A 27,049-nucleotide genomic window follows, 5' to 3' on the forward strand; every position below is an offset into this window, starting at 1 on the left:
ACTCATCTTTATTTACCGTAACACGCAAAACCGCACCAATCCCCCAAGGCCGGCAGTTTCACTCAACAATGCCGTCGGCAACCGTCGACGGTGAGCGCATCGAGGGTGTGGCCGCCGCCACCTCGTTTCTAGACAGCCTCCTCGCGCGCGCAGAATCAATCAAGCAAACTGCATCAATCGAACCGCCGCTCAATAAATCCGACTTTGACGACATCCGGCAACAGCTCAGCGATGCGCTAGGCTACGAGATCGCAGTGGACGAACCCGCCGATCCGAGGAGGATACAACGGTTTGGTCTTATTGAGACTGCCGTTCGCGAGACATTTGAGTCTTTGATTGTGGGTTGGCTTAATGAACGGCGCGTTGTAGCTTGCCGTTAGTTCTGGCCGGGGCGCGCAAAAACTTACGGATTCATAGGCAACAACACCGATCGAGTCTCCCTCGTTTGTCAAGATCTGGAACCTCCTCGATATTCTCTCACTACTGTCCGACTCCGAACTCTGCGACCCGGCCCTGCTGTTCTGGCTCGTTGAGGAACTGCTCGACAGCCAGACCATCGCCGGGTGCCGAAAAGTATTTGACTTCCTCGAGTCGCGTCGCGAGCGCATCACCGCCAAGCACTTCAAACAAAAACAGCTCGTTATTCTCCGGACCTGCAATGAGCTTCTCCGACGTCTGTCCCGGGCCCTCGACCCAGCATTTTGCGGGCGAGTATTCATCTTCATGTTCCAGAGCTTTCCACTAGGCGACAAGAGTTCGGTGAACCTGAGGGGCGAATACCACGTCGAGAATGTGACCACCTTCGACCAAGATACCCCGGCGGCGGAAGAGGAGGTGGAGAAGATGGACGTGGACACGGAGACGAAGTCGCAAAAGGACAAAAAGGCTCTAGAGCCGGATGCATTGTATCCCATCTTCTGGGCTCTGCAAGAGAGCTTCAACCAACCCAAGAAGTTGTTTGACTCGGCCCACTTTGCGTCGTTCAAAGCTGGCTTGGAGGCAACCATGGAGACCTTTTGGGGGATCAGCCCGGAGAAGCCATCGCGGGCGAGGGAAAGGCAAGACAAGCCGGACGAGGAGATCAACCCGAGCCACAAGCGGAAACGCGGCGATGTTGACGAGGAGCTAGCCAGTGGCTTCAACCCCAAGTATCTCACCAGCCGGGACCTTTTCAAGTTGGAGGTACGTGTGTCGTGATATCTCTTGTTCTATTCACCACAGACCCCCTAACTAACAAACGAACAGATCAGCGACCTAGCATTCCGGCGCAACTTCCTCGTCCAAGCGCTCATCATCATGGACTTCCTCCTCTCCCTTTCCCCAAAAGCCAAGGAAAAGCTAGCGGGCATCAAGGCCCCCAACAAGTCCGTAACATACTCAGACCAACAGCTCAGCGAAGACGACACCAAGTGGGCAACAGACATGAAAGTGTCCATCGTCAAGTACCTCCAAAAGGGCGTCGACGGGCCCTTCTTCGACCGAATGGTCGGCACCGTCCTCGTGCGCGACAAGAACTGGGTCCGGTGGAAAATCGAAAACTGCCCGTCCATCGAACTGCCCATCATGGACCCAGCCACTTTCACCGACGCGCGTGCCTCAGCCACCCGCCTGGCGCGGACAAGGCGGTTGCCGTTCGAGATGCGCACGCTTGAGTTCCTCGGTGACGAGGACGAGCATGGCGCGCTGGAGAAACTGAAAGACCCGGAACGGTACACCCTGCCCGAGCTGGTGAGTTTTCAGGGCGCTATAGGGGATGATGATTTTGATATTGAGCGGGCTATGGATAATCAGGCGAAGGCTGTGACGATTGAGAGCAAGGCTAGTAAGGCGTGGCGGGCGCTAAGGATTGCGAGCAAGTCGAAGTTGGTGGTGTTTGATAAGATTGAGGATGATGATAAGATTGATGTGGTGTTTGAGGATAAGCCTGCTGTGGAGGATGAAGTTGTTGCCGATGGCGACGAGGCTGCTGCTGATGGCGATGGGACCCCCGCTGATGGTGATGGAACCGCCGCTGCTGAGGGTGATGAAGCTGCTGCTGAGGGCGAGGGGATCGCTGTTGATGGGGATGAAGCTGCTGCTGCTTCTGCTGAAGACGTCGAAGTCACTGCTACCACCGACGGCGTGACAAATGGCGAAGCCGTCTAACCTAAAGGTGGCCAAGCCACCACCAACGTCGGCGTGCGCGATCCGAACTTGCAAACAGTTTCTCGCCGCGAATGCCCCAAGTCTGCGCCATGTGCCGCTGGAAGGTGTTGTCAAGATCGAGGGCTGCATTCCATCGACGGACGGGAGTTCGGCCTCATCCGTGATGTTTCTCGGGCCTGCTAAGCAGAGGGAGAACGGGTACCCTGCGGTAGCATTTGATTCGCAACCTGCATTCCATGTCGAGACGTCACAAGGGATAACAGCAGTCGAATGTGTACTCACATCGCGGTCCATCTCCAAGATCAGCACCCGGTCGTTATCTGGGATTCCACCACCGCCCGCTTGTTCGTCCCGTTCACGCAGCAGGTCAAAGACAGCGGTTTGGCGGGGAATATTGGGGCCTACGTGGGAAGGGGGCATGGAGAAGAGGCGGAAGAAGAGATGGTAGAGGAGGTGATAAGAGCCGTGAGAAGAGATTTCGGGCAAGAAGCCATATCAACGGCCGCAGGGAGACGGGGAAGAACGATGACGGAAGTCGTAGAGCGCGCCGCTGGTTCATGAGATGGATATCGTCACAGCATACCTGTGTGTAGTATGATAAGACGGATAGACCGCTGCACGAAGAATAAATAATGATACCCCCAACCTCACAAAACCTTTTCCACTCCTCACCCACCCTTGCACTCCCCATCTACCCATCACCCCCACACTTCCAGCTAGTTAGGTTCACTCCAACATATCCCCTCAAAACTCCGCAGCCTTCTCCAGCTCCCCCAAACGCGTCTTCAGCGTATCCCCAAACTCAACAGGCTGCAGGCCCATCATGCCCAACATCATCGGGTTCCCGCCCATCAGCATGCTGAGCATGGCTACCCGGCCTGCAACGTCGGACATGAGTTCCCGGGCGTGGGCGGGGTCTGGTTTGGGGTTGCCTAGGTAGGTAGGGGGGGTGTTAGTGAATTGATAAATGTATGAGATGAGTGAATGCATGAGATGAGCGAGATAGGGGGGCGATTTGTGGACGGACAATAACCCGTTTGAAAAGGGGGAAAACTAAAACAGTTCCGGGGACAATGAGGGGTATCAACATCGTTTGATACCCTACCCTCAGCACAGCCCCGCCAAAAGAAAACAGACCAGAAAACCCATGATACTATGAGATAAAGACTATAAAACCCACACTCACCCGTCTTATACTTATAATCCGGAATCTGCTCCGGGTGCTGCAGCGCCAGTCCCGCCTCCACATTCTCTAGCTCCCCCGTATAATTGGCACGGTTGGCAAAGTCCCACAGGTGCACGAGCGTGGGATGTCTCGGTTGCCGCTGCATCAAGGGGTGGGCAGCGAACGCTTCGATGAGGTTGGCGAAGGCGGTGTGCAGTTTGTCTCTGTCTTCTTTGGGGGCAGGGTGCTGCTGGGGGTGGTTTGTGTTGTGGGTGGCATTGTGGGAGATGGTTAACTAGGTATCTGGGTAGTTGGTTGGTTGGTGGTGGGCTGGTTGGTTGACGGGAATGTGTTGGTTAGTTGGTGGTGAGAGTTGATGGTGTTCTGCGAGTTTGGAGGTTGAAAGTGGGGGTGAGGAGAACTTGAACTAACGATTAAAGTCAAGTGTGTTGAGCGTTCCACATCAAGTGCTTGATTTAAGGTGTTAGTGCTTCTCTGCTGCATGACGTGGGCGCTTTGCCGATCGTCACAGTTACATACACAATAACTAACGTTAAGTGCAACCCGCCAATGGAAGATCATCCGTATCCGTCGGTTATTCTATTCCCTTTAAATCGTCCTTTGTGGACTCTACCGAGTCGATTTAACGTTACTGGATGTCTGATCAGGGGACAGAAGTTTCCAGAGTCTTGGCTTACCTTAGTTGGTAGATAATTAGACAAGAGACAGCAAATCTAGTCACGCGAAGGACACGAATTACAATCGCTGTATTTATTCATTTATCCTCCTCGTCTACGATTGGCACAGCTAACCGTCTGCTTCGCCTGTGCCTATGCCTGTGTGCAATATCCCGGACTAGATACACTAACACCCAGCGGCCGGTGTCCGGCTCGCAGACTGCCTAAATCTGCCCGGTCTCGTCTTGTAATGATAAAGGTAGCCCTACGATAAGACACCGTATAACAAGCCAAACCATACGCCTAACCAAAAAAACCCTGAATCCCTGAATCCCAATGCCAATGCTCGTCATTCATACAGACATGTCGAGTCGAGCCCCTTCCCCTTTCTCTTGGTTTCCTTTACACTCCCCTCACCCCTCAATGCTTCACCAACGTGCTACTCACCCCCAAAAGCGCCATCCCCAAAAACGCAAAGAAAATGCTCAAATTCCGATTATGATTCAAGCTCAGGCTCTCCACAAACAACTGCAGCGCCACACTAGTCATAATCCCCGCCGTAACCGCAAACAAACACGCATACGCCGTACTATCAATCTCAAAATTCGACCTCTTGGCGAGTTTAAACCACGCCACGGCAAACGCAGCCCCCAACGGCTGGCTGAACCCGCCGAGGAGCGACGACCAAAAGATGGCGCGCACTCGGCTGCCGAGGGCCATGTACAGCGGTAAAGCCATGGCGAAGCCCTCGGCGATGTTGTGGACAAAGAGCGCCATGAAGACGTTGAAGCCCAGGGTCGGGTTGGCGTGGTTGGTCGCGTAGGTGATGAAGCCTTCGGGGAATTTGTGGAGGGCGATGGCGATGACGGTTTGGAGGCCGATGGAGAGGAAGGCGTTGGCGGGGACGTGGTGGTGGTGTTGTTGTTGGGATTCGGGGTCGGTGGGGGCGTGGTGTTTGGGGTCTGTGGTGTCGGTGTCGGCGTCGGTGTCGGCGCTGCTGTGGTGGTCGTGGTCATGGTCATGGCCGTGGTTGTGGCTGTGGTTGTGGCCATGGGTATGATGCTCGTCGTGGTGGCCTTCGTCGTGGTGCTCATGGCTGGGGTATAAATGGTAGTCTTCGTCGTAGTCGTCATCATGGGCGTGGTGGGATGGTGTACGCAGGATGCTATACCGCGGGGTTATGACAGAACCGTCGAGACTCTCGTCACGGCCCTCGCTGAGGATGATTCCGTTTCTTGTCAATGCTGTCCGGGTGCCGATGTGTTTGAAGCACTCCTGGCCGCAAGGATCCGAATAGCCAAAGCAGGGGCCGTCCTCGTCGCAGTTGGCCTTCGTATCCTTAAAGAAGGACAGGACCCGGTTGTGAGGTTTTGCGGCCGGCCGCTTTATTTGCGTGGATGCCCGGCGCTGGGTTCCATGAAAGTGGGTGACAGCTTCGGCGGCGGGCGCGGCCTCGGTGTCGACCAGCTCGGTGTGTATGTGCCCGTTGCGCGGGGGGTCGCCGGAAAGTAGGGGTGTTACCTCGGTGGCATTTGGCTTGGCCGTATGCCCGTTTTCATGGTGAGTATGCGACGACTGTTTCGACAGGACATGATGGTCGTGGCTGAGACCCTCTTCCTCGTCGTGGTAATGGTCGTGGGTATGATCGCAGTCGACGACGTGCGAGGGCATGTATTGGTGAAGCACGCGCGAGACGACCTGGATGCCGAAGAAGCCGCCGACGAAACAACCCATCATTATCAACCCGGCCTTGTTTTCTTCCCAGTTGTCTTTTAAAAGGTAGCGCATCGCAGAGGGGAGCATGCTGTAGAGGGCAGAGAAGAGCTGCGGGCTCGAGGTTAGTATTGGTCATGCAACAGCAGAACAGAGGCAGTACGGGAGCCAAGGGGACACACCATAACACCAAAACTCAAGCTGAGCGACGAAGCGAGGAACGCATTGCTCTCCTGGATGCGAAAGTGGCGCTTGCCCGGGAGGAGGCGGATCGGGATGTCGACGCAAATCACAGTGGCGCCGGCAATGCACGCCAGGCCGCTGAAGGCGCACATAATCCAACCCCGGGTGTCGTTGTCCATGGCGCCGGTGTTCCGGACGGGCCGGAGAGAGAATCAAGGAGCTCGTAGCGGGAATCGAAGGGTAAGTCAAGGAGGATCGAGGCGGTTTTTGAGAGATGCGTGGTATATATTCTTCTATCAATAATTCGTTTCACGCGCAACGTAGGATCGGAAGAGGCAAGGATCGGAGAGGGGCGTCATTCGGGTGTCGAAGATGGAGGAGATAGACTTAGGCGGGCGCGGGAGCAAAAAGGGGGACGGGACAATGGGCGAGGAAACAAAAAGGGCGGGAGGATCATTGTCATTGCCCAGCCGGATGAGAACCTCGATGGCCATGCGGTGTCAGGAAAGGTCAAGGTATGGGAGTGAACGAAGGTCGCTCGCAGAATGGGGAACCTTGCAGCTTCTTGCAGTTTTCAAGTCCCCCAAACTCCAGGGTATTAGCGGGGGTGGACGGGTTACATTACGGGCCCGGGCCGTGCAATGGAATTGCCCGAGGCCAAACTCGAAACAACCTAGGGCGGCCACCTGCTTTCATTGCGTACATTTTTGACCAAATTCCAGAGGTTAATGCAATATGCCTTCGTAAAAATAATCAAAAATTCATGATTGAAGCCTTCCGGCGGGCATTTCAGTGCTATCGCCACTGATGATGAACCCCCGCGCCTGGGCGGAAGTCGCTGCAGGGATACCGGTCAGCCCTGCAGCGCTGGGCGAGTCGCCGAACAATGATTACCAATGACGGGCGGTGACACCAGGCACCTTGATGGCTAGGCTTGCTAGGTCAGGAAGACACCGCAGAACGCCAAAACGTAGCCAGCGTCAAACCCAACGGTTGTCTGTTTGGCTCTGTAAGGGTCTAGCCCAATCTCGATTGAAAACTCGTAAAATACTTCCCTGGCTTTCAAGGTAACTATCCAATGCCAGGTTGGACTGCTCGTTTCTCAGACTCCAGCTGGCGCCACAACCTGTCACCAGCCTCACCAGGCTGTGGCTGAGGGTGGGGTTGACCGAGGTGGACCCCAAGTTCCGGGCTTGGCATTTTCAGGAACAAATTTCGAGCGGGACGCCGAGACAACAACCGAACAACATCCCACCTCGACGACGACGTCCTCCGCCATTCCCAATTCCCGCTGCGTGAGCTCCCGCGGGCGTCGGAGGGTGTCCTAACCGGCCGACACACGCAGCTGTTTATTTGGGCTTCCATCGCAGCCGAATTGAGGAGACAACCAACCAGAGGGAGAAAACAACAAGGAGGGGAAAACATCGAAAAGGGAAGAAGAACAAGGGATTTAAAAGGAAAACACCCCAAAACACCACCACCATGACGCAAGTCGTTCCCAATGGCTTCCTCTTCGTCTGCTACACGCTCGTCGGCGTCTGCACCGGCGCGGCAGCCACAACCGCCATGTTCATCCACAACCGGCCCCCCCCGCCGGGCATCGAAATCGACACCCCCCCACCCCCCGGCGCCGCACCACCCGGCTTCGGCGCGCGCCTACCCCCCCCCAAAGCCATCGCAACCTCCCCCTTAGCCAGCAACCCCGGGCCCACCCCGTCCTCCCTCCCCCCGCCCAACCCCGCCAGCCCCGTCAACCCAGCCGGGCTCTTCGAATACGGCTTCCCCGGCCCCGTAGCCGACCTCGCCGCCCGCCAAGCCCTGATCTCCTCCTTCGACCGACGCACCCGCAACCCCCACTGGGTCGCCGAACACATCACGCCCGCCTCGCTCGCCCAACGCGACGGCGACCGCAAGAACTCCACTTTCCTCGAAGACGCTTCCATCCCGGAAAAGTTCCAGGCCAAGCTCAAGGACTATTTCCGCTCTGGGTACGATCGCGGCCACCAGGTGCCCGCCGCCGACTGCAAGTGGTCGCAGAAGGCGATGGACGAGACGTTCTACCTGTCGAATATGTGTCCCCAGGTGGGCGACGGGTTCAACCGGGACTACTGGGCGCACTTTGAAGATTTCTGTCGACGCCTGACCGTGCGGTACCCGAGTGTTCGCGTGGTCACAGGCCCGCTGTATCTCCCCAAGAAGGACCCGGCGGATAACAAGTGGTATGTGAAATACGAAGTCATCGGGTCCCCGCCGAACGTGGCGGTACCGACGCATTTCTACAAGGTGATTTATGCGGAGGAGCGGGAGGGGGATCCCAAGGGGAAGGTGGCGTTGGGAGCGTTTGTGCTGCCGAATGCGGTGATTCCGAATGATAAGCCGTTGTCGGATTTTGAGGTGCCGTTGGATGCGGTGGAGAGGGCGAGCGGGTTGGAGTTTGCGAATAAGTTGCCGGTGACGAGACGGAAGAGGCTGTGTGCGGAGATGAGCTGTGCGATGGTTATTAAGGATTATGCGGAGAGGCAGAAGGCGTTTGCTAAGAAGTAGGGGGGCCTGACTGTGTATGGTGTGGTATTAATGTAACGATACAGTGATACAGCGGGGGAGAGGTATATAAAACGTCGTTGCTAGTTAGCTTAGCAGTAGAATGTCATGCTTTCCCCCGATATTTTACGTTCATACACACATCAAGAAATCCGCAGCAAGTGTTATCACATCTCTATAATTCCGCATGTATAGTGAGCACCGAGAGCAATGAAACGGGAGTCGATCGAATAGCCGGGAATCCGTAACTTTTTAATCCGCCGACTCTAACTCGATGCATAATACATCAACCCGATCAACCCCATCCATCCCAGCACCTAACTACCTTCCTTTTCCGAACTCAACCAAACTAATCAACTCCTCTCATTCTACACCTCTACCATCACCATATGCAACCAGTTACTTAACCCGAGTATACTTCCCCTTACTCTGCTCCATCCTCAAACTCTCCTCCTGACTCGGCAACGGCGCCCTCCTACGGCCTGCACCGCCATCATCACCACCACCATCCCCCTGCCGCTGCTGCTGCTGCTGTCCCAATCCAGGAACCCCACCAGCACCACCGCCACCAGCACCAGGCACAAACCCAGGCGGCGGCGGCGGAAAACCATGCGGTAAAGCCGGTGGAAACCCAGGCGGCATTCCCGGTAAGGGAGGAGGGGGGATTAAGCCCGGGGGAAGCTCCCCGCTGCCTGCGCCAGCAGCTGCTGCTGCTCCGGGTGGAGGAGGAGGAAGAGGCGGGACGATACCGTGCTTCTTCATCATCTCGGCGATAGCGGCGAAGTCAGGCGGGTTCTTCCCGTCCAGACCGGGCAGAGGCGGGAGGGGCATCCCAGGGATCGGGGGTGGTGGGACGGGCATGCCGGGGATGGGGAAAGGCGGAGGGGCGCCTGCTGCTGCTGTAGCGCTGGGATTGGGACCGCTGGTGCTGCCCATGCCGGGGATGGCGGTGCCGGGTGGGGGAGGGGGTACGAGGCCTGGGAGGCCTGGGAGACCCGGGATGCCGGGGAGACCGGGGAGACCGCCGGGGAGGGGGAAGGGTTGGGTTTGGGGGTTGTTTTGGAGGTGTTGTTGCAGTTGTTGTTGTTGTTTGAGGGGCATTTTTTGGTCGACTAGGCCGTCCATTTCGTCTTCGAGTTCCTGTTCTTCTTCGGCTTGCCGCATGTGGCGGTGGCCGCGGCGGTCCCAGGTGCCTTGGGCTTCGGCAGCGGCTTCGCCGATGTGGTAGCGGTCGTTGAAGGAGTCGGCCTCGCCGGGGCGGGCGCGGGCCCAGAAGCGCGTGATGCGGTCGTTGGAGCCGGATGCGAGGATGTGGCCGAGCGGGTGCCAGTCGAGGGACCAGATGGCGAAGTCGTGGGCGTAGGGTACGCGGTGGGCGGGGTAGATGGTTTGTGCTGGCGTGGAGGCCGGGTCGGCGCTGTCGTAGGGGGCGATGGAGGCGGAGTGGCCTGGGGGGGTGTTGGGCTCGTCGAGGAGGTAGTGGAAGAGGGAACCCTCGGAGCCGCCGGTGCTGAGGAGGTTTGAGTGGACCGGGTGCCAGGCTAGTGTGGAGATGTCCTTCTCGTGGCCGCGGAGCAGGCAGATGTCGCGCATCATGCGCAGGTCGAACACGCGGGCGGTCTGGTCGCGCGCAGACGTGGCCAGACATTGGCCGCGCACTCGCTCGAATACGGTCTTGGTGATGGTGTTCTTGTGGCCGTGCAGCGTCGTCAGACACCGGCCCGTCCTGGGATCCCACAGCTTGACCAGGTGGTCCTTGGACCCTGATACGATCAGGCCTTTGGTTGGGTGCCAGTCGCAGCTCTTCGCGTCCCAGCCGTGGCCGCTCAGCGTCGACTCGGGCGTGGCGGCCGCAAAGTCAAAGATCCGCAGCGTCGAGTCGTCTGAGGCCGTGACAAACTTGGCGTCAGTCGGGCTGAAAGCTAGGTCTCGCACCGGGTCGGTGTGGCCGCGGATGCTCTCGACGTTGTTGAAGTTGGGTTGCCAGTACTTGATGATGCCGTCGTGATCGGCCGACACCAGCCAGTCGTCGCTGTGCGAGTATGCCAGGGCGCGGATAGCCGAGTCGTGCGCCTGCATGATGGTTTCGAAGTTGAAGCCAGTGCCGTTCCAGAGGGTAAACTCGCCGCTGCTAGAAGCGGTCAACAACCGCCGGCCTTCGGGTGTCCATCGCACCACGTTGACGGGGTGCTTGATCTTGTTGAGGGATGAGTGAAGATGCCGTGTCGGCACTGAGTCTGCTGGGCTGGTTGTCCTCGCATGAGGGGGGAGTATCTGGACAAGTCAGCTGCTGTCATCTACTTCATAGAGAAAATCGAGGTTGCTTACATCGACTATGTAGCTGTTACTCGGTCTTTCAGTCTCCCCCGTGTACGAGCCCTTGTAGCGCGGTTGGCGATGGCGCATCCAGTGGACGATAGTTGCACCATAGTCGGTGACGGGGCCTGACCGTGTTAGTCTCACAATCCGTTGAAGATAGAATGAAATAGCATCACAGCATCATCCGCCGGGACGGGCATCCGAAAGCAGTGACACTGCACGCGGTAGATTGGCTTCGCCATCCTGATGAGGCCCGAATACAGAGACTCAGGAGAACCGCATGGTCATTGACCCACGCCGACGATAAGATATGACGATGCACCCGCAGAAAGAACAAGAAATGAAGAAACATACGTCTGCCCCTAGCCCTCGGTGGTGGTCCATCATGGCCTCCACCGCCGTATCCAAACCCCTTGTCACCGTGATCTCGACCTTCTCGGCCTTCCCGGCCTTCGTATGCCATTGTGAAATTAAAAAGTAATGAAAGAATCAACCAGTCTCAGTGGACCAAATCTGCGGTGGAAGCTGTCACCTTTGCTGCATGGGATGAGACCCCGTTGCAAGCACCCCGGGACGGTTGCAAAATGTAAGCTTTGTCGTCATGCGGTAAAATCTCAAAATCAATTATGCTGAACGGCCAGAATTGAAGGTCGGTATAAGCAGAAGCTGAATTCGAGATGGTCGTGAAGTTTGGTTTCAGTCGCGAACCCTGTGGGTCGGCCTTTGTCGCGACTGCCACCGCGAATTGGTGGTTGTGGTTCTAGTGGGTCCAGAGCTCGACCCAGCATGGAGCAAATGGCATGTGGTCTGTGCGCACATTTGCAGCAACGCCAAGCCATGGCCAGAGCTTTGTTACACTGTGAGGACCTCCAACTTGCCTGCCTCTAACATTTAATTTAATTACCATTACCCAACCAAAAGAAGAAAAACACGGCAAATTTCATAAGCGGCAGGTTTGGTCTGTTCTGTCCACTGCCCGAGGAGGTGTATCTGTGAAAACACTCTATTCACAGCCAGTCCTGGACAATTGGAAGCACTCGATGTACTCGTCACCTAGGTGATGAAAGATAGCAAGATGCAGGTTAAGTGCGTTTGCGCTAAAATCTCATTCGTAGTTAACAACCTCTGGCATATCTCCTTCCTCTAGTATCATTTGCGGTGGCCAGTCTATTCGTCCATTTTTATTAAATCCACCTACAGCCACCGATGGCCAGGATCGCTTAAGGGTGGTTCAAGCACATGCAGCCGTTGAAGCAGGGCAATCCTGCAGTCCTGCTCCAACCACAGCTGCACGCAGCTCGCTTCGGCTGCACAGCTGGAGATAACGGTTTTGACTAAACTGACCATGCCCTGGCCTCCAACATTGACTTTGCCGGCTTTCATGGTGTCTAGAGGTGTGAGCAGATTCATGTGCCCGTCGCTCTTTCAGAAGTCAATTCCACTTTACGTAGGAGATCCCTTTCCCTTTCCCCGACTGGCAGGTTTTTCCACAACGTTTGAAGCTTTCACACATTCGAGATACGGATACCATTGCTAGACTTCTTAATTTAGCGTTCCTGCAGCCCACCCCCAACGGCAGCATGTAGTTCGCCAAGCCGAGCCGTTGTCCCTCGCATCCGAGACCTGCACCGGCACCGCGATCGAGATCACCTAGCCCGTTCACATCATCCACTTTGCGCGCACGTTTGTTCGTTCGCCCAAAGCAGCGGCATTTACCTCCACTGTTCTCCCCCACCCAAGAAATAAATGCGCCTTTATTGCTGCATGGTCCCTTTCTCGTGTATCTGTTCCATGCTTGTTATCGGCCAACCGTCTGATCCCTCTCATGGTGACGACTTATTTCCAGAACCCGCATGTTCTCGGCCGGCCCGAGTGGGGTTTCAATGGCACCACCCCTCTCCTTTTTCATGTGCAAGGGGCAGAACGGAAGTCTTTTTGAGTTGCAGTCAAATCGCAACATCCAATCACCCGAGCTTGAGCTTCCAAGCATCCAGCATCCCGTACCCGGCCGCCCGGCGTATCTTGCTTGGATCGGGGATCGTTTTTCTTCTCCTTAGTAGTCTTGGTCTTTTTGCCCCTCCTCGGCTTTGAGAAGCTCCCACATCAGATGGCGAAAGCTTCTTCCTCGCCCTCCTCATCCTTATTTTTCTTCCCTCTTGCCTCTTCATCAACGAACTCCCTCAGGTACCCATGGTTTTTTAAACTGCCCCGACGGGCAACATAAAAATGGCATCCAACACGACTTCTCAAGCGCAGTCGACCGCAATCGAGGGACCCCTCCTAAGCAATGGCGTCACTCAACGGCCCGCGCAGCCCGGCCCTGTTGACCCCCACGCTTCTTCGTCTCACGATGCGAGAATAACAGCAACATCATCGGAGACTCTCAAGGGATCACTCAACGGATCACTCAATGGATCGGCGAATGGATCGGCCAATGGCTCTGTAAATGGCTCTGCGGATGTGTCGGCGTTGCGTGAGGCGTTCCAAAACAAGTACCGCCATGTTGTTGCTGTGCATTCGCAGTCGAAACCATCGTGTCTTAGCCATGATACTACGGAGACGCCGAGCTTTTTGGGGTTTCGAAATCTGATGGTGATTGTTTTAGGTAGGGTCTACTCCCGGCTAGCCTTTCTGATATCAAGCCTGGGAATACGTTATCAGTCAGTGTTGACACCTGTTAGTCGCTGCAAACCTCCGTCTGGTGATTGAGAACATCCAAAAGGTGAGTGAGCCTGGGATGAACTAGCTTAGAGAGACCATAGAGTTAACCCCCCCAGTACGGCGTCCTCATCTGCATCCGGTGCCACGACTTCCGTCCCAACGACGTCCGACTCGGCCTAGCCCTCTACATGCTCATCCCCTGGCACCTCATGATCGCCTACCTGATCGAACTCGTCGCGGCAGCCAACGCCACCCACTCCCGCTCGGGACCCTTCAGCACCACCCTCAACACCATCAACAACAAACACAACCCCAAACCCCGCGACGGCAGCACCAGCCCCACGCCCGCCGAATCCATCCACTTCCTCCGCACCTGGCGCATCCTGCGCATCTGCCACACCATCAACGTCACCGCCGCCCTGGCCATCACCTCCTACGTGGTCTACTACCACATCCACCACCCGCTCATCGGCACCATGGCGGAACTCCACGCCATCATCGTCTGGCTCAAAACCGCCTCCTACGCCCTCACCAACCGCGACCTGCGCCACGCCTACCTGCACCCCGTCCGCGGCGAGCGGGATGCGCTTCCCGCGATTTACGCGAGGTGTCCGTACCCGCAGAATGTCACCTTTTCAAACCTGGCGTATTTCTGGTGGGCACCCACCTTAGTATACCAGCCGGCGTATCCGCGGACGGAGCGGATCCGGTGGGTGTTTGTGGGGAAGAGGGTGGGCGAGGTGGTGTGTTTGAGCGCGTTTATTTGGTTTGCGAGTGCGCAGTATGCGGCGCCGGTGTTAAGGAACTCGTTGGAGAAGATTGCGGTGTTGGATTATATGTCGATTTTGGAGCGGTTGTTGAAGTTGTCGACGATTTCGTTGGTGATTTGGTTGGCGGGGTTTTTTGCGCTGTTTCAGAGCTTTTTGAATGCGTTGGCGGAGGTGACGCGGTTTGGGGATCGCGAGTTTTATGAGGCGTGGTGTACGTTCCCCCTTTCCGTTCCAGTCCCTTCCCTTTTCGAATCATTACGTTGTATAGTAAAGTATGCCGTCTAATCCCGCAACGCAAAACAGGGAATAGCGAAAGCCTCGGCTCCTACTGGCGCACCTGGAACAAGCCCGTCTACCAATTCTTCCGTCGACACGTCTACTCCCCCATGCTCTCCCGTGGCTGGAGCCGCACAGCAGCCAACACCACTGTTTTCCTGCTATCCGCCATACTCCACGAGCTGATGGTCGGCATTCCCACGCATAACATCATCGGTATCTGCCCTTCTCTTTCTCCCCCAAACCCATAAATAGCGTGAGATAAGAGTCTAACAGAAGCTAGGCGTCGCCTTCCTAGGCATGTTCCTCCAACTCCCCTTAATCATCATCACGGCGCGGCTGGAAAAGATGAAGACGGGGCATGGCCGGCTGCTAGGGAATTCGATTTTCTGGGTGTCGTTTACGATTTTTGGGCAGCCGTTTGCGGCGCTGATGTATTTTTATGCGTGGCAGGCTAAGTATGGGAGTGTGAGTCGGATGCCGGTTGCGAGTTGTCCTGTGTAGGGGTGTTTTTGAGCGGCTCTCTGCTTTTTCTGTCTCTCTTTGGTGAGGTCTTTTGGTTATGGGCAGGCCGGAGGGTTGGAAAGGAGTTTGGGTATTTCTTTTTCTCTTTACATATTCGCAAGGGTTTGGACGGCGTTACGGTAGATCGACGGACGATAGTACAGCATGGCAACATGGGCACAGCAGTACACAACCAAGAAAGCGTGAATACACTACCATTACCATTACTATCGTGATGTCCCGTCCTTCCATCTATGTATGCAATCTATCCAGTCCACCATCCCATGCCCTCCTTCTATAATCCACCCTTATTCTATATTCTCATCGAGGAGTGAGTAAGTTTGTTCGTGATCACCCCACCCACGGAATCCAAACCCCCACCCCCCTCCTATACTCCTCATACTCCCCCCCAAAAAACGCCACCAAATACCTCTCTTCATACCTCACCCTCCCGCTAAAAAACCGCCACAACACCACCGCATACCCCCCAAAACTCAGCACATTCCCCATCACAAGTTGCGTGCCCAACGCCCACCAGAAAAACCCAAAATAACTCGGATGCCGCAACACGCTGTATATCCCACTCGTGACTAACACGTGGTCCCGCTGGCGACGGTACTGTACCGTGTGGTTGAAACTTTGCGCTGCGTGGACCATGGCTGCTGAGCGGACGGCTTGGCCGGCTATGACTAGGGTTAAACCGACGGCAACGAGGAACCGGGTTCCCGTATGGCCGAATAAGGGCGTCCAGGAGGTATTAGGCCAGAAGAGGTTCGTGATAAAACATTCGAGCAAAGCGGTGGTGTGGGCGATGGCATAGGCGGGCCAGTTGGAGGTGAGCAGGAAAGAGGAGACGGCGGCGGCGCGGGTGTTGTAGGTGGCGGTGGTGTAGAATTCGAGGAAGTGGAAGAGGGAGAGAGCTGTGAGGAAGAAGGGGAGGCGCCAGAGGGGGGAGTTGGTGAGAGTCAGGAGGAGGAGGGTGGTGAGCAGGCTGAGGGAGAGGGTGATGCCCAGGGCGAAGGCGCGGAGGGCGATGCCGCGGAGGGATTTGGGTTGGGAGGGGAGGTAGGGGTGGATGGGGTCGTTGTCGTTGTCGTGGTTGTAGTCTCGGTCGTAGTCTCGGTCGTAGTCTCGGTCGTAGTCTCGGTCGTAGTCCCGGTTGTAGTCTCGGTTGTAGTCTCGGTTGGAGTTGGTGCTGTTAAAGAACCTGTCAGTGGGCTGTGTCCGAGAATAGGAGTTTCAAGAGATAGGTCTGGCATACCGGCCTGGTGACCAAGGCTGTCGGCGCGAGCCGTTCACGCCGTTGGTGCCATTTGTGCCGTTCGTGCCGTTCATGATGGGTGCTCGCACGACCGATGCTCACTCGCCCGTGATCTTAGTCGGTCATTCCGGTCGATTGTCGATTGAGTATTCGCAGTTGCGCTAGAGGTGCCGGCATAGAAATCCTGTGAGTTCTCGGCAACTTGCTAACGATATCCCCGTAAGGTGTTATGTTGAAGCCTTGAAGCTGCAATGACGCGGTTCGAGTTGGAATGCCAAGCGGCCCGTCGCGGTCAACTTTACATAATTTAGTGAATTTAGTGGATGGAGCCCTGAATCGATCCCCCACGTGGAGGGACAGGGGTTTCAGCTGTGCTGCACTGCATCAGCCCCACGGCGCTTCGAGCCGGGGATGCATGTACTGCGTAATGATCTGAATGCATGTATCCCGTACATGCACATGATGCATAAGATATACATGCAGCAGCACGCGTCCAAGGCCATGATGCACGCGTTACAGACCACCCTGGATACGGAAGGACGAGACGACCAGCACGAGCACGTTGACCCAGCCCCAGACAAACGGGATCCAGGTGGACATGGTGAAGCCGCCGACGAGGTAGCTCGCTCCGACGCTGTGTCTAGTCAGTATGCGGTTGACCCAGTATGCCACAGTCGAATAAATAGGCCGAGAGAATAAAAACGCGAACCCACATCAAGCCCACCAACGTCCCAGCAATGAGCGCCTCAAACCCAGCAATCAAAGCATACACCAGCGGCACGAGCCACAGGTACCTCCAACTGGAAATGCGCTTGCCGCCGCCCTGCATCAGCACGGCGACGCCGACGGCGCTGAGGTGGAACAGGCCGTAGAGAATGAGGGTCCAGAAGAGGGTGAACTTCCACATCTCGTCTAGCTCGTACAGGATGATGCTGGCGTCCTGGGGGGGCCAGAAGAGCGAGGGGAAGGGCGGGATGGTGTATGATGGCGGCGCGTCGCGGCGGATGGGGCTGGGCTGTTAGATTTGGAGATTAATTGGGGGTGCGAGAGAACATACGATGGATTGTCCATGGCTGCGGATGGGGGGCCGACTTGGTGCAGCCGGCCGTTGTTGTGTCTGTCGGTTCTTTGTCGTTGTTTGCGGATTAATTTGAGGCTGCGGCCTTGGGGAGTTTACTAGGTAGATATGCATATACGGGGGTCTGCTAGCTGGTAGCTGCATCCAGCTGATGCCTCGGCTCTCGGCTCTCTTGTCCTTACCATTCAACATCAACATCCAAACACAAGAACCATCACAACAATCCGTCGCAATAAGTCATTGCAACTCGCTGCAACCACCACAGAACCCCCCCATGGAATAACACGCCCTCAAAAAAAAAACCGCCATGTCGATCGACCGTCTCCTAACAACAGTACTCCAGCAGTACCAAGACATCCACGACGATGCGCGCACCGAGCAGCTCTTCGGGTCGACGGCGGTGCTCCTCACCAACCTAGCCAACCCGCTCAACCTGTCCCTCCTAACCTCGCAGCTGCTCATCGCCCCTGCGATCTGGGGCCGCCGCGATGGCATGCGCACGTGCTACCGCATCATCAGCATCTTCAACACGGCGGCCATCCACGTCCGTCGCAACGAGCTTGAGAATGCGCAGAATAAGGCGAAACTACAACAACAAAAGGGGAACTTGGGGAATGTACCGCAGCAGCAGCAGCAGCAGCAGCAGCAGCGCGCAGGCAGTGGGTTGTCAGCCAATGCCTGGACAGCGGCCGTGTTGAAGGGCGCAGACGACCAGTCAGGCCGCTGGCAGCATCTGCTGGTGTTCAGCGGCGTGTTGATGGGCATGGAGGGGAACCAGCGGCAGTCGCTGAGCCGCGGGATGCGGGATACCGTCGAGCGCGCCGTGGTTACAGCGACCAACCTAGCCGTCCGCAGCCGCGATCCGGAACCCCCCGCTCCCTCGGGCCCCGTGGCGCTAGCGCTCAACTACGCGTTCCCGCTGCTGTCGGATGCGACGCGCCACGGGCTGGACGGCGATGCGCTCGTGCCTGTGGCCACGCGGGCAATGTTGGGTGGGGATGGGTTGCAGGATGGTTTGTTTTTGGCGGGGATTGATCAGGATGTGCGGCAGGCTGAGCAAAGATTCATGTGGGAGGAGGTTTCCCCGTCGTATCTGCACTTGCGTCAGCTCGAGCAGCGGCCGCTGGTGGCTGGTCTGGGTCCGCTGTCGACGCTGCTGGCTTTTGCGGTGTCGCACGCGCGGGATGCGGGTGTGGTGCACCAGCTGCAGGATGACCTCGTGGCGTTCACGGGGAGGTTGTTGCAGCACTGGCAGGCGAGCAAGCTGTCGGAGCTGGATATCTCAGAAGAGAAGCTGTTCTTGACCCCCGAGACGCTCGACACGACGTGGCAGGGGCTGTGGAACTTTCTGAAAAAGGTCATGTACGCCGTGGTCGCGGTGTTGCACGCCGTTGTCGCCCGCAGTCTGCTTGACGGCCGGTTGATGCACCACACCGTGGCCCCCAGCGTGGCGTCCCAGACCCTCCACGCCCTGCGCAACCTTTATTTTGTTTCATCCCGCAACGGCAGCGACGCCTTCCAGATCTACGCCTTCACCTACCTCACCTCGCTCGACATCCTCACCCGCCACGGCCCGGCAGCCGCCGCCTTTCTCCGGTCCATCCTCCCGTCTTCTTCCCCTTCTTTTGCGCCCTCTTCTTCTTCTGGTTCTCTTCCTCAGGGGACCACAACCATCCCCCTCCACCCCCTCCACCGCACCCTCGACCTCTTCTACCTCAACACCGCCGAACACCTCCCACTCCACCTCCCCACCCCCGACTGCGACGCCCTCATCATCCAGCCCGCAACAGCCTACCTCCACCCGCCCTCCCCCATCATCCCCCTCTCCGCAACCATGACCCAGCTCTTCGAAGCCGCCCACAGCGCGGTCCTCTCCGTTCTCTCCTGTCCCCACAACGCGCCCCTCACAGCCCCTTTAGTCCCCTTCTACGCCGACGCGCTGTTTGCTGCGTTCCCCGCGCATATTTCGCCGAGGCAGTTCCGGTTGGCGTTTAAGACGCTCGTGCAGATTCTGAGTCCGCCGTTTGCGAGGGAGTGGGAACAGGCCGGGTTGGCGGATGTTTTGTTGGAGATGGTACGGTTTAGGGTTGCTGGGGCTGGGTCGGTTCCTCTTCACCTCTCTCCCTCTTCCCCCTCCTCACCACCACCACCAGCCTCCGGACCAGCAGCGGAAGAAGGAGAAGACCTAACAGAACAATCCTCCCTCGTCCTCGCGTTAATCGACACTCTCCCCTTTTTGCGGGCCGACATGTTCGAGGAATGGATGGGTTTGACAGCCGCTGCTATCTCGGATATCGTCGGGGAACGGTACCGAGAGGGTGTGAGGAGACGGTTCTGGGAGGTGTTGGTTAGTGGGGAGATGGATGTGGAACGGGCTGCTGTTGCTTTGGGGTGGTGGGGGACGAGGGGGGGAAGGGAGGCTGTTCTTTTTGGGGGGGGTGTTCCTGGGTCTGGGTTTGTGAGAGGAGGGGGAGATAAAGGAGGGGAGTTTATGATGAGTGGTGCTTTGGTCGAGGAGGGAGGGAGGGAAAGTAAGCTGTGACGGGGGGGGGGGGGTGGGGGGGGGGGGGGGGGTTATCGTGAGATGTTGGAGATGGGGTGTGGTGTTCGGGAATGGTGGGTTGTAGATCTTGGTTTAATGATGATGGTACAACAGGGGGTGTTACATACGCACTCACATGGATTACACATGGATCACGCATGACTTTCCCAGAACATAAAACACAAAACATAACAGTGCAACTGCAGATCGCCATAGATTGCCAGGCTGTAGCTGTCACACCAACCAATTTTGTCCTCATCTTTGCATTCTAGAAGGACTCAACAGGTGGGGCGTAAGAGAGCAAGGCGAGCTAAGTAGAGCTGAGCTAGCCAGCCCCATTATACAACACACGACACGACTCACAACATACAGCATACAGCGCAGCCCAGCACACAGCACAGTCCGCAGTCCACAATATCCAGCTCAGGCGCACAACCCCCACCATATCTAACATCTCACATTCTCACTTACTCATACTTCGTTGGCACAGCCCTCACACGTCCCTAATATGCCTTGCTTAATCAGGTCCAGCTGGCCTAGCTCGCTATGAAGAGGAGAGGGCCTGGCTTTGTTTCAGGAAAAGGGAAAAGGGGTAAAGGAGAAGAAAAGGGGAAAAGAAATGTGTTAGTGGGCGTCTCGCTGGCTATCTCGTAGTTGGTAGTTGGTGATGAGGCTGTGGTACTACCGTGAGTGCTGCTATAGATGACTGTATAGGAGAGCTAAATTACTTCTAAGGTGCGTGTTGTTAGTCTTGGTAGAGGGTGTGGCGTTTTTGGTATGCCTGATCTCCCCCTGACGTAGAGATAGTTGATAGACATATTATATGAGTTGGCCTTTGAGCTGGCTGGCTGGCTGGCTGGCTGGCTGGCTGGCCGCTGCGTGATCTCTGTGTTGGTATTGAAATGACCTGTCAGTAGCGTATTTACCAGCTTGCTGCTGGCATGATAGAAACCTGCCGCTGACTCTGACCAGCCTGGGGGTGTTGTAGATATTGGGAATAACAAAGGGACTATAAGTGGTATATAACGGCCCCCTTCTCCTGTTCCTCCCGGTCGAAGAAGCAGTTCCCTTACCAGAGCTTACCATACCCCTTTCCCATCAGCTTCTGGGTTCACTTTCTACGACATATCCATTCGAATATGACTAAGTCTAAGTCTACCACACCCATTTCTCACATCAACATGACACCCAACTCTCACATCAACATACCACCCAACATGACGCCCAACAACACCAACCCAAACCCCCTCACCTACCACGCTCCCGCGCACCCCCGTCTCGCAACCCGCGCCGACCCCAGCCCGTACGGCGGCCCTGACCCCGACGATGACGAGTGGGATGATCTGTCCGACTGCGATGACGACGATGAAGACACACCTGATGATGATGATGATGATGATGATGATGACGATGACGAGGAGGACAAGGAGGGGTATTATATTGTTGATGAGGGGAGTATCCGCCACAAGCAGCCTCAGCGTGCTGATGAGCCTGGTGATCGCCATGGGAACAATGGTAACGATACCGGGAACGGTACCGATACCGGGAACGGTACCGATACCCGTAATGATGGTGATAAGGAGGATGAAGAGGAGAAGAAAGGGAAGAAGGGAGAAGAAGAGGTCGAGGACAACGACTGGGTCCGCGATGGATATGCCGTCTACGACGAGGACCTAGACGGGGAGGGCGTAGCCGTTGAACACCCCGATGAAGACGAAGATGAAGACGAAGACTGGAGCTACGACGGGGATGATGAGGATGATGGGGATGCTGAAGAGGCCGACGACAACAACAACGACAACGATGGCAACGAAGTCTTCTGGGACGCCGGTGAGTGGGACTTTGGTGGGGATGGAGAGGACGGTATGGATGTTGATGTTGATGTTGATGCCGAGACGGGTGGTGTTTTGGTTGGGGGCTGGGATGCTCAGGCTTTGGAAGGGTCTGGAGTTGGGGTTGATAGGAGTATTGGGGTCGGTCAGGGGGTTCATCACGGACAGGGAGATGGGCAGAACAGTCTGGACAACACTGGTCTAGATCTCGCTGCTCTTTTCGGTCGTGGGCCCGCGGATGAGCTGCTCACGCTTCTTGGAGCTGGGCAAAATGGTGTCTCTAACCTCGGCCGGAACCCAAACCATAACCGTGCCAACGACAGCTTTATCGACTTCATCCACACCTACCATGTACCTTTTCTTCTACCGCCCTCTGCCTCTCACTTCCACTCTCCTCAGCCGGCCGGTATCCTCGAACGCTACCCAAACTCTCTTTCTCAACCTCCTCCATCAACACAACATCAACGCATACTACCAGAGCCCCCAATCCCCAGGACGAACACGGCCAGGCTGTTCATCCCACCAACGGTAAACCCTCTCCTCCTCGCTTTCCGTCTCCGTCGGGATAGAAACGGAAACGGAACTAGAAACGGAAACGGAACTAGAAGCGGAAACGGAACTAGAAGCGGAAACAGGAACGGAAACACAAGCGGAACCCACCGAGGTAGAACCCCCTTTCCCAACTTCTTCCACCTCCCCACAACTTCCCCCCTCCGCCGGGCTGCTCCCTCATTCCTCTCGACCGCTTCCGGTCCCGGATTTCCCCCACCACCCGCCAGCGCCTTTCCCAACCTCTTCTTCGAACTCCAAGACGTCTTGTCGTCTTTCGAACATCAACGTCGACAAGAAGAAGAACACCAAGAGGAACGGCAACAACACCCGCTTCCCATCGTCCCTGTTACTCACCATCGCCATGGGCACAATTCTTCCGTGTACCATTCCCCTTCACCGCCAATCCACCCCCGCGAACCCAACGGTCCGCTCTTTACACTGACAGAGATGAGGCAAGAGCCGGCGGGCGAATCACCGTGGCATCGGCTGATGGTGGAGCGGTTTGGGGCTTGTGAGCGGCGGGGGTGTGAGTGGTGCGAGGGACGGTTTGAGGGTGGTAGATAACTAACTCCTGTGTTCTGGTGTGTGCATGAGTTGGGTTGGGGCGGTTAGGATTGTGGAGGGTGTGGTTTGGGTTGGCTGCGGGGCTGAGAATGTGAGAAGAGAAGGGGTTGGTTTGTTTTTGGCTTAACGTTTGATGGGTTGGGTGAATACCGAGTATCGAGGAGTGCTGTGTTTTAGGCTCGTTGATTTTTTTGAATTTTTTGGGTTGGTTGGTTTCTGGTGCAGTTCGGTCAGTTGTTATTCACCGCAGGACGCGGGATACATGAGTTCTTCTCGTCTTCAAATATCATCTTTTACAGCAACAAAATACACAAGCTAGTTTTAGTTTACCCCCGAAATCACTTTTATTCCCCCAAACGCCGATAGCAAGGGTATACCATCAACTCCCATAACCATGCCCATCGTAAATCGTATCATGTCTCCCCACTCTCCTTCGCGTCCATCAGCGCATCCAGATCAATCAGTCTCCGCATCTCAGCCCACTCCGTGTCAAATCCGGGCTCAGACTCGGTCCAGATCTGCTGCTCTTTCCCTCTACCCCCAACCCCTTCCAACAAACGCGGGTCAATAGCATCCTCCTGCAACTCCGGGTGCGTCTTGCGAATATGCTTGTCAAGATCATGATGCCGGATAAACATAGCATCGCACCCCTCCACCGAACACGGGATCGTCCGCGTCGGCACAGCCGCCGACATCTCGTCCTCCTCCCCCGGCCGCGCCGACTTGGCCGTGTACTGCATCGCCGGCCGCTTGCGTCCGAGGTGCACGTACCGAACATGCTCTTCCAGCTTCATCTTACTAATAAACGGCTGTCCGCACCCTTCCTCCCGCCAGTTCCAGTCCGCAATATCCGCGATCTCGTCCGTGTCCACCTGGCCGCAGACGAACCGCACGCCCTGGTGGGCGGTGCGGATGTGCACGTTGAGGTTGGGCACCCGCGTGAACTTCTTGCCGCACCCTTCCCACGTGCAGGCTATCGTCTTGCGGTCTTCGACGGTCGTCCCGGAGTGGTACATGTCCACGTGCCGCTCGAGGTCGGATTGCTTGCCGCACCGGACTTCGCAGAACACGCAGTTGATGTGCTCTTTGCGCATGTGCGTTTGCAGCATCAGCAGTGTTCTGAACCCAACTCTGCGTCCTTTTTTCCCATCTCGTTCTTCCTCCTCGTCATCATCTTCCTCTTCTCCTCCTTCTTTATCTGCTTCCTCCCCCCCACACTCCTCACACCAAAACCTCACCTCCCCATGCTCCCTCTCCACATGCCTCCTCAACGCCCCCGCCGAATCAAACCCCGCTCCACACTCCCTTCCATCCCCCCCCTCCTCAGCCCCCCTCGCACAAACAAACGCCGCCAACCCCAAATGCGCCACCCTCACATGTCTCTGCAACGTCTGATGCTTCCTAAAACTCAACCCACACCCCTCAAACCCGCGACACCGATACCTCTCCTTGCCCTCATGCACCGCCGCATGTCGTCGCAGCCTCGTAGCCGTCACAAAGGATTTATCACACCCTTCCTCACCACAAATATACTTTTTCTCGTGCGTGTGGGAGCCCTTGATGTGCTGCGCGAGGTGTTTCTCTTCAAGGTAGGTTTTGGAGCAGGGGGGGTAGGGGCATTTGTGCGGGCGGTCGTTGGTGTGCGAGCGAAGGTGGGCGGTGAGACGCGCCGGGCGGTTGAAGGTTTTGGGACAGGAGGGGTAGGTGCAGGGGATGGTTTTGAGGTCGGAGGGGAATTTGCGGGCGCGGCCGGCGCGGCCGGAGGGCGTAGTACCCGGGAGTGAGGTGGCTGCTGTGGTGGTTGGGGGGGTTGGTTGGGGGTGGTGGGTGTCGGAGGGGGTGCTGGTGGTGGCTTTGTCGTGGGAGTCTGAGACTTCGTCTTCGTCGTCGGGGTTGAATGTCGGGTCTGGTTCTACGGCCCGAGGATTACGGGGTCGAAGAGAGAGGGATGCCGGCTCTTCGGTTTCGATTGAGAGCGGGGGATGTTCAGTTTGGCGTCGCTTTGAGGAGCCCAATGGCTCCCCTTCTCGGGGTATTGTTTTCCGTTTCATGACTCTAGCGGACGAGGGTGTAAGCCCGAGCTTGTACGGTGATAGAAACCCAGCATCGAAAAGCTACAATTCGAAGTTGCCCAGAACTTGATTTCTCCAACTTTTTTGTGGGTGCGGCTTGAGCACCAACTTCCGGCAGGCAATTGAAAAGAAACTCACGGACCACTTCAAACCAATCAACGCGCGTCCACCCCTGCAAGGCTGCGAAAGCTCCCAGCCTCGCAGCAGAAGTGGCCCCACTCAAATTTTTCACTGTCCCTCCATCAAACCGCCCCTGCCATCGATCGCAGCCGCTTCCGTCTTCAACAAAAGGAAACGCGCGCCCCGTCTCATCTCCCCGCCATTGTCACCCCCATCCCATCCCGTCCCGCGCGGCAATCTTCTTCTCGTCACCGAACCCCGCCTTTTCATTGTTCGGCTCCCGTCTTGATCCATCATGTCTGACTACGGCGGAGACGACGACCGCGAACCTCTGTAAGCTTCTCACCGCGACGGCCTGCCTGCTCCTTCACAAGAACACACACACAAGCCGGAATTACCCCCACTAACCGTACTTCCAATCCCGTTTAGCAACGACGAGCCCGCCTTCGACGAAGACCCCGATGAGTACTACGAGCCGGAACCCGAGCCCGCAGCCGACGACGAAGCCGGCCAGCTCGGCGACCAAGACGGCCTGGGCGCAAACGGCGGCGGCAACGGCGCAGCAGGCGAGACAGACCACGTCATCGCGTCGGGCGACCCTAACGCGGCGGCCAACCATGGCAAGGGCAACGAGAAATCGCACAAGGACAAGAAGATCCCGAGCGACCAGCGCACGACCACGCCGTTCATGACCAAGTACGAGAAGGCGCGCATCCTGGGCACGCGCGCGCTGCAGATCAGCATGAACGCGCCTGTGCTTGTGGATTTGGAGGGGGAGACGGACCCGCTGCAGATTGCTATTAAGGAGCTGCGCGAGAAGAAGATCCCGCTTATTGTGCGGAGGTATCTGCCTGATGGATAGTATGTGATGACTCGACCTGATGCTCCGCAGCTGGAAGAAACTAACGGAGTGATAGCTACGAGGACTGGACCTGCGAGGAGCTCCTCCAATGAGGTGCTGCGCCGCTTTGTGATTGTGTAATGGAAAACAAGAAAACCGAGATTGCATTAGCGAGGGCGTTGGGGTTTTGCTGCTTTTGGGAATAGGGTAATGCAGAGGTGGACGAGCGGGAGGATATACCAATTCTCTCCGTGCTGTCGCGTCGGAGACCAGAGCCGTTGACTCAATCTCTTCCGTGACTCGGATCTAGACTTTAGCTTAGGTCCGTAGATCGAATGGAGGATGGGAGCTAGGCGAGCAGAGGACCGACGTTTGTAGAATAATGGCGAAAGAAACGCTTTCCCTCCAGATGAGCCCTACGCATCCCACAGATTGTCTCAATCTTCATGATTATTTCTGCCCACCTCACCCACCTCTTCCCAATCCCGAACAACCATTGACCCATCCATCCCCCTTCCTCCAGCCAAACCCCCAAAGAAACCCCCGTACCCAACCCCAACCCCAACCCTCACCACCTGCCTGCAGCATGTTACCTACCCGTATCCACTGACTCATCCACTCATCCACTCCTCTCTCCACCCACAAGCATAAAACCCACAAGCAAGCATATAACCCCCAAAATTCCCTCCCCCCTTCCATCAAATCACAAGCGAGCAAGTGAGCAAGCAAGAAAAAAAAAAGGGTGACTAGTCTAGTGGTCAGGACGTTTCGTTGTGGTTATTCGAAGGGACCCTAATGGGTCTCCGGGTGCTACAGAAGAATTACCGAAGAAACCCCGGTTCGATTCCGGGGTCGCCCAGATCTTTTGTCTTTTCTTTTCTTTGATGTTTGATATTTATGGTCTTATTTTAGCTGTCTGTCTTGCAACCGGAAGTTCGCTTTTTTTAAGGTGTGTTGTGGATATATGCTGATTTGGGTTTGTTCGACCTGGTGGTGTTCTTCTCTTAAGAATAAGGTGGACTATTCTTGAGACTGAGTTTTCTGGTTTATTCCCAAGGACTCCGGAGGCAAAACTGTTATCGTTTTTATGTTCAACCTCACTTCTTCCAACATATACACCATTTTTGACAATCATCACGTCTCAGTTTGCTCTCCCACGGAATAAAACGAAACATGCATGGAATCAAACCCAATTATTTACAAATCAATCAAGGAGCGTAAGAGCCACACATT

General features: G+C 56.2%; 11 protein-coding genes and 1 non-coding gene across 12 annotated transcripts; 7 read left to right on the plus strand and 5 right to left on the minus strand.

Moving 5' to 3' along the window:
- Positions 1 to 68: 68 nt before the first annotated feature.
- On the plus strand, positions 69 to 2,145 carry C8A04DRAFT_34483 (THO complex subunit 1 transcription elongation factor-domain-containing protein; the record flags this gene model as incomplete). The annotated part of the gene is made up of 3 exons (XM_062782836.1): positions 69 to 338; positions 418 to 1,182; positions 1,246 to 2,145. The coding sequence occupies 3 exons, from the start codon at positions 69 to 71 to the stop codon at positions 2,143 to 2,145; spliced, it is 1,935 nt and encodes a 644-aa protein (XP_062640289.1).
- A 2,262-nt stretch (positions 2,146 to 4,407) lies between these two features.
- C8A04DRAFT_34484 (Zinc/iron permease) lies at positions 4,408 to 6,062 on the minus strand (the record flags this gene model as incomplete). The annotated part of the gene is made up of 2 exons (XM_062782837.1): positions 4,408 to 5,811; positions 5,883 to 6,062. 2 exons carry the CDS (start codon positions 6,060 to 6,062, stop codon positions 4,408 to 4,410), a joined length of 1,584 nt encoding a protein of 527 aa, XP_062640290.1.
- A 1,303-nt stretch (positions 6,063 to 7,365) lies between these two features.
- On the plus strand, positions 7,366 to 8,427 carry C8A04DRAFT_25113 (uncharacterized protein; the record flags this gene model as incomplete). Its single annotated transcript, XM_062779438.1, has 1 exon — positions 7,366 to 8,427. The coding sequence occupies one exon, from the start codon at positions 7,366 to 7,368 to the stop codon at positions 8,425 to 8,427; it is 1,062 nt and encodes a 353-aa protein (XP_062640291.1).
- Positions 8,428 to 8,823: 396 nt separating this feature from the next.
- On the minus strand, positions 8,824 to 11,206 carry C8A04DRAFT_25114 (WD40-repeat-containing domain protein; the record flags this gene model as incomplete). The annotated part of the gene is made up of 3 exons (XM_062779439.1): positions 8,824 to 10,698; positions 10,753 to 10,868; positions 11,098 to 11,206. The coding sequence occupies 3 exons, from the start codon at positions 11,204 to 11,206 to the stop codon at positions 8,824 to 8,826; spliced, it is 2,100 nt and encodes a 699-aa protein (XP_062640292.1).
- A 1,763-nt stretch (positions 11,207 to 12,969) lies between these two features.
- C8A04DRAFT_9442 (MBOAT, membrane-bound O-acyltransferase family-domain-containing protein) lies at positions 12,970 to 14,954 on the plus strand (the record flags this gene model as incomplete). Its single annotated transcript, XM_062785482.1, has 5 exons — positions 12,970 to 13,348; positions 13,425 to 13,465; positions 13,521 to 14,385; positions 14,478 to 14,666; positions 14,734 to 14,954. 5 exons carry the CDS (start codon positions 12,970 to 12,972, stop codon positions 14,952 to 14,954), a joined length of 1,695 nt encoding a protein of 564 aa, XP_062640293.1.
- A 351-nt stretch (positions 14,955 to 15,305) lies between these two features.
- C8A04DRAFT_25116 (Isoprenylcysteine carboxyl methyltransferase family-domain-containing protein) lies at positions 15,306 to 16,289 on the minus strand (the record flags this gene model as incomplete). Its single annotated transcript, XM_062779440.1, has 2 exons — positions 15,306 to 16,149; positions 16,216 to 16,289. 2 exons carry the CDS (start codon positions 16,287 to 16,289, stop codon positions 15,306 to 15,308), a joined length of 918 nt encoding a protein of 305 aa, XP_062640294.1.
- A 439-nt stretch (positions 16,290 to 16,728) lies between these two features.
- Positions 16,729 to 17,286, minus strand: C8A04DRAFT_25117 (uncharacterized protein; the record flags this gene model as incomplete). Its single annotated transcript, XM_062779441.1, has 3 exons — positions 16,729 to 16,849; positions 16,929 to 17,225; positions 17,273 to 17,286. The coding sequence occupies 3 exons, from the start codon at positions 17,284 to 17,286 to the stop codon at positions 16,729 to 16,731; spliced, it is 432 nt and encodes a 143-aa protein (XP_062640295.1).
- Positions 17,287 to 17,600: 314 nt separating this feature from the next.
- On the plus strand, positions 17,601 to 19,835 carry C8A04DRAFT_9327 (uncharacterized protein; the record flags this gene model as incomplete). Its single annotated transcript, XM_062785446.1, has 1 exon — positions 17,601 to 19,835. The coding sequence occupies one exon, from the start codon at positions 17,601 to 17,603 to the stop codon at positions 19,833 to 19,835; it is 2,235 nt and encodes a 744-aa protein (XP_062640296.1).
- A 1,217-nt stretch (positions 19,836 to 21,052) lies between these two features.
- C8A04DRAFT_25119 (uncharacterized protein) lies at positions 21,053 to 22,709 on the plus strand (the record flags this gene model as incomplete). The annotated part of the gene is made up of 2 exons (XM_062779442.1): positions 21,053 to 22,018; positions 22,677 to 22,709. 2 exons carry the CDS (start codon positions 21,053 to 21,055, stop codon positions 22,707 to 22,709), a joined length of 999 nt encoding a protein of 332 aa, XP_062640297.1.
- Positions 22,710 to 23,196: 487 nt separating this feature from the next.
- C8A04DRAFT_34490 (uncharacterized protein) lies at positions 23,197 to 24,834 on the minus strand (the record flags this gene model as incomplete). Its single annotated transcript, XM_062782838.1, has 1 exon — positions 23,197 to 24,834. One exon carries the CDS (start codon positions 24,832 to 24,834, stop codon positions 23,197 to 23,199), a length of 1,638 nt encoding a protein of 545 aa, XP_062640298.1.
- Positions 24,835 to 25,270: 436 nt separating this feature from the next.
- On the plus strand, positions 25,271 to 25,929 carry C8A04DRAFT_9338 (RNA polymerase, subunit omega/K/RPB6; the record flags this gene model as incomplete). Its single annotated transcript, XM_062785449.1, has 3 exons — positions 25,271 to 25,308; positions 25,405 to 25,836; positions 25,893 to 25,929. The coding sequence occupies 3 exons, from the start codon at positions 25,271 to 25,273 to the stop codon at positions 25,927 to 25,929; spliced, it is 507 nt and encodes a 168-aa protein (XP_062640299.1).
- Positions 25,930 to 26,556: 627 nt separating this feature from the next.
- Positions 26,557 to 26,675, plus strand: C8A04DRAFT_t20. The gene has a single exon. It is a non-coding gene; the product is annotated as a tRNA-His (tRNA).
- Positions 26,676 to 27,049: the final 374 nt, after the last annotated feature.

Source organism: Dichotomopilus funicola (assembly GCF_033296635.1).
Source record: "Dichotomopilus funicola strain CBS 141.50 unplaced genomic scaffold C8A04scaffold_5, whole genome shotgun sequence".
Lineage (NCBI taxonomy): Eukaryota > Fungi > Ascomycota > Sordariomycetes > Sordariales > Chaetomiaceae > Dichotomopilus > Dichotomopilus funicola.